This window comes from Diaphorina citri, unplaced genomic scaffold (genome assembly GCF_000475195.1).
Source record: "Diaphorina citri unplaced genomic scaffold, Diaci psyllid genome assembly version 1.1 scaffold1940, whole genome shotgun sequence".
Taxonomy (NCBI): Eukaryota; Metazoa; Arthropoda; class Insecta; order Hemiptera; family Psyllidae; genus Diaphorina; species Diaphorina citri.
The window spans coordinates 6,362-11,324 of NW_007379366.1; the positions used below are offsets into that span (position 1 = coordinate 6,362).

General features: G+C 36.2%; 1 protein-coding gene across 1 annotated transcript; it reads left to right on the plus strand.

Annotated features, from left to right (window-relative positions):
- The first annotated feature begins 3,596 nt into the window (after nt 1–3,596).
- On the plus strand, nt 3,597–4,617 carry LOC113470928 (ganglioside-induced differentiation-associated protein 1). Its single transcript, XM_026829722.1, has 2 exons — nt 3,597–3,959; nt 4,197–4,617. Exons 1-2 carry the CDS (start codon nt 3,599–3,601, stop codon nt 4,532–4,534), a joined length of 699 nt encoding a protein of 232 aa, XP_026685523.1. The 5' UTR covers nt 3,597–3,598; the 3' UTR covers nt 4,535–4,617.
- The last annotated feature ends 346 nt before the right edge of the window (nt 4,618–4,963 follow it).

Sequence of the window (4,963 nt, forward strand, 5' to 3'; positions counted from 1 at the left end):
TCCATATGACTCAAAAGAAAGGGGCCGGGGTGAGTCCGACCTATTTCAATCTTCTCTTATATGGAACAAACATGACGGTCATCCTGTTTTCAGATAGTATAAAACTAACTATTTTATTTAGTGTACATTGTAAAAGTTCTTATTTCTTTTTATTATTCAATTTTCAAATTTATTTCGTGATACATCCATGAATTTGGGAAACAAACTAAAGGAACGTCCAGGGAAATAAGATTAAGATGAGAATGGAAGAGATTTGTGGTTCAATAAAAAAAGGTAAACACAAATGGATGGGGAACAAACTTAAATTTCACAGTGTATGTTATACATCCAATCCGAAATAACTTGGGTGGTACAAATCTGACGCCCTCAAGCCCCACGTGAGGTGCGGAGACACTCCGTTAGCTCGTCGTATGCTCACGCTGGGCACCGCCGTAATTGGTCTCCATCTTTCTATAACTTGATACCTTTTAGCTAACGTTTCCTTCCGTGAATCATTACGCACTATAGGATGGGTGAACACCTTTTTCACGTGAAATTATCGTTTACTAATCGCCTTCATAAAAAAATAATAATAATAAAAAAAAATTAAAGTCATAATTGAAAATAAAGTCTTATTTGCCTTGTATTATGTATGAAGAGGTGATCCCTTAAGGTTAGGGGCAAGTTAAAGCCCTAGCCCTACTAAAGCCTAAAGGGCCTAACTAGTAGAGAGGGTTCAATGATAACATGAGATTCTAAACTCAACTTGTAAGACGCTTAAAATTTAAAATTACTGTAAATCAAGACAAAAAGAGAGGGGTCTACTGTAAGGTTAGGTCCGAGGGAGAAAACTACTTCCTCCCCGTTGGAAGTCCCGAGGTAGTGTCTATCACCTACTTGACGTACGGGGGTCATCATTTGGTGCGGACTTTCAAGTATGGGTTCGCTTCAATGGGTTCTACCCGACGGGAGTAATCCAAACATAAATAACCTGTTTGTTCAATCAAAGTCTATCTATCTACCTGATAAAAAAGTACTAAGTCTATCTAGCTACCTATGTGCACGACTTTTAAGCTCCGTCTGGATTGAGAAAAATTCATAAAGGTACTTTTTTCCAGTTTGATCCTTTGGCTTCTGATTATAAAACCTTATGTTTACTCGAAAATAATCATAGATCGCCACCATTCAATTATGATTTTTCTCAAAATCAGGGTCTAATTTGTCCTACCTTTACGTTTAACTTCTAAAAAGAAGGGGAGGTTTATCAAATAATGAATTCAAAATTCTTTTCCAAACGATAAAATTATAGACAGGAAAAAAATGAAAAATCCAGGTTCAAGGAGTCTAAGCATCTTGGAATTGGTCCCACGATGGGCATGGACCTTTTGGCCCTTACAGTCCCTTAAGTAGGCCTCTGGACCTTCTCGCAGTCCCTTAAAGAGTTTTTTTTAACTGTTTTTAGTTTGTTCAGTCCCTTAAAAGTTTCGGATTTTTTTTTCTTAAAAGGCCAGGGTATTTTTCATACGTTGGGACTTCCCCGTTGAGTATAAAAAGAGGCTTTTTTAAAGCCGGGACACCGCGAGATGTGTTAAGTATCTTTACATAACCCCTTTAAAAGTTTCGGATTTTTTACCTTTTTTCTTAAAAACCAGTCATTTTTTTTTCATACGTTGGAACTTCCCCGATTAATTTCAACAAAGAGAGCGTTTTTACGAGAGACGCCCGACATTAAAACACAAGTATCTTTGCATCAACCCCCCCCCCCTTATTTGGTTATGGCTGGCTTTTTCCTATCCTGTCTTCCTTCTCTCTTCAATTTTGGGACGATAAAACCTTAGCAGTTACAGTTCCCTCTATCAAAAAAAAAAAAAAAAAATCGGGACGAAAGACCTTAGCAGTTATAGTTCCCTCTACAAACCTCTTAAAAATAATAAAAAATACATCCACTCTTATTCAGGAATGAAAATCGAAGTTAGAAAATTCCCACCCCAAACAGGATTCGAACCCAGCACCTCCAGGTAGATCACCAATGCTCTTAACCACTCTGCCACAGAGGTGGGTACAGTAGGTACACACTTTAATTTTTTTCATAATCTTTAATTTTTTGTCACTTAAATTGGATAAACTTGACCATTGTGTGATGTACTATCATGTATTGATTGTATTATTATGTGCAAATAAAACATTATTCTATACACTTACACTCTAAAAATAGGAAACAGTTTTCTCAAGGGTTAATACCGATGGATTCAGGTTAGTAGATTTCAAGGCCTACTACAAACTGGCGACATGTAGTTAGTGTAGTTACACACATACCTTATGATTAATGGGAATTTTACTACCAAATAATATTTGAACATGCTATGTTTAGATCATGCATGTACACAGACCTAGGACTAGCAAACAATTCATATACTAGTTTTGCATGTGAAGGGGTTGTTGTAGAAAAAAAAAAACCTGTTGAGACCTATAGTAATTTAGAGAAAAAGTAAATTAATTAGAGAAAAATAGACTCAAAGAAAAACTTTTTTTTATTTAATTTATACCTACCTTACAGGAATTTCGAATAAGACTATTAGGGTGCCTAGTACTAAACTAATACCTATGTAATTTATAAATTAGAACAAGAGACACCTTTTCTGAGTGAGTTTTCCAGTCTACTGTACTATTCTCAAAATCATAATCTATCCAGAACATATGCCAATAATTTATGTGCATAATTATTGAACTTCATGAGATAGTGCTTAAATTTAAACTATTGCAAATAATCCCAGCAACAGACTCATTGCAAAACCCAAAACTAAGTCACATGAAACATTGATTTTTCTTTAAACAAGGTTCCTGCATGTAGATAATATACACCCAGTTCAGGGTCATCATGGGTTGTAACTTACTATGTTTTATGCTAAAGAGGAAGTTGTATTTTTTCACTGTTCTACAATAGTTGATGAGACAACCTTAGTGGTGTAGTGGTCAAAACACTCGCCTGGTATACAGGAAGGCTAGGGTCTGATCTCAGTCAAGACATGAAATTTTATTCTCATTTATTTAAGAATTTGACCACAAATGGAGCTCTAAGGGTTAAATGGTAGAGAATGGGTATACAACAAATGTTGGAACCTGTTGAAATCCAGTCATGTGTTAGAGGCGGATCAAACGCCCGTGGGCGAAGCTATAATATGAATTAGATGGGTGCTACCCTTGGGGTTATGTCTGGCACACCGTGCTTTCTCTCCAATATATATAATGCAGTGGGCACAGGAAGTTACACTCAAACCTCTGTTCCCATGTCCCTGACAATGTAAAGCCTTCCTGAGTCCCTTCCATATGCCATTGCAACACAGGAAGTGTGTTGTCTGTGGGCCTTAAGATACCATGATAAACAAGTAATGAGAAAAGTAATGATTGTCTTATGTAACAGTATGTTTGCATGTATTAAGTGTTTTTTTGTTTACAATGCAGGTACCATACAATTTAGCTGAGATTGAATTCTCACCTTCCCATTTACCTGGAGATTGACTTGATCCCTTGACAACTATGCACAGTAAAGTCATTCATTTTCCTCTTCAATAATTGTGTCAAGTGATATTTAATCATATTTAATGTGTTCTAGGTGATCATGACTTTGCATGAGAAAAAATTGAACTTCAAAACTCACCTTGTCAACCTAGCATCAAATGAGCAATATGAATCTTGGTTCCTTGAAGTCAATCCACTCGGGGAAGTTCCCGTTCTTGTGGACGGTGTCAAAATCATTCCAGACTCAAAGAGAATCATTCAATATGTAGAAGATAACTTCAGCAATGGCTACAAAAGATTGCTACCAACTGACATGGATAGCAAGATGGATGTGATAGCATTGAGAGATGAAATTGATAGTTTACCTGTAGGACTTATAACTAAAGGGGCACCACATCATCCAGATTTTTTGCTCAATCCAAAAAGTCCATTCTTACCATCAAATAGAGCTTTTATGATGGGTATGTTGCTTTGGGAAATTTAGTCCCTTAAAAATTTTAATAGTACCTATGTAAAAAAAAAAGAAATAGGAATAGGTCATGCCCTGACAGGGCCCTATTTAGGTCTAAACTCTCTTGTCTCTTCAATTTCAGAGTGTTATGACCTCCATTGTTACAGTTCCCTTTGTAGGCACCTATTCTTATGTTAACTTAACCTAACTACTTATTTCTTTTAACCCACCCATGTTTCTGTTCTAGATAACCAGAGCCGTAAACCTCAAGTAATACGAAAGGCAGCTGATGTCAATCCATCAATATCAGACATCCTGTTAGACAAGGCAACCCGTCAAGAGCAATTCAATAAAGAACTGAATAATGTACAAAACTATGAACAAGCTCTAGAGCGAGTTGATGAAGTAATGAACCGAATAGAAGCCATTCTAATAGAAAATAATAAAGGTAATGAAACAAGCATAGCAATAAAGGTAATGAAACTCCCCCTCTGGAGTAAAAAAAAGCAAAAACAAAAGTTCCATGTTTTATTGTTGAAAAAAAAAAATCAGCCCAGTTATGCCCCAAGGGCACCTTTTCAATAAATAAATAAGTAGGTACTTAAATGAAGGTACTTCAACTTAAAACAAAGTGAGATTTTGCACTTCCTTATAATTGCAGTTGGGAGGTAGAGCTCACTATGTAAGAATCCTACCATTGCTGTCATGTCATTTACAAAAAAAAGCACATAATCAACACTTTTTCGTTGTGAATTTCGGATATTTTATCAGAAATCCCTCACAAAAAATTAAATTGATCCCATATGGGCAAGGAAAACCTAGACCCTTGACAAATGGAGTGTGCCTGAAGGCATGTGATGTGTTCCACTGGACCCCCCACTAAAACCAATAAAATAGAGACGAGATTCACAGTCCGCCTAGACATGACGACCTTGGTTCTCAACCACATAAAAAACAAGTGATAAAACCAAACAATAATAATACAAAGAAACTAAAGAGAGAGAGAAGAGAGAA

Coding starts and splice junctions, on each gene's coding strand:
- LOC113470928 (XM_026829722.1), top strand. CDS start 3,599: ATGACTTTGCATGAGAAAAAATTGAACTTCAAAACTCACCTTGTCAAC. Junction 3,960..4,196: donor AAATAGAGCTTTTATGATGG/GTATGTTGCTTT, acceptor TTTCTGTTCTAG/ATAACCAGAGCCGTAAACCT.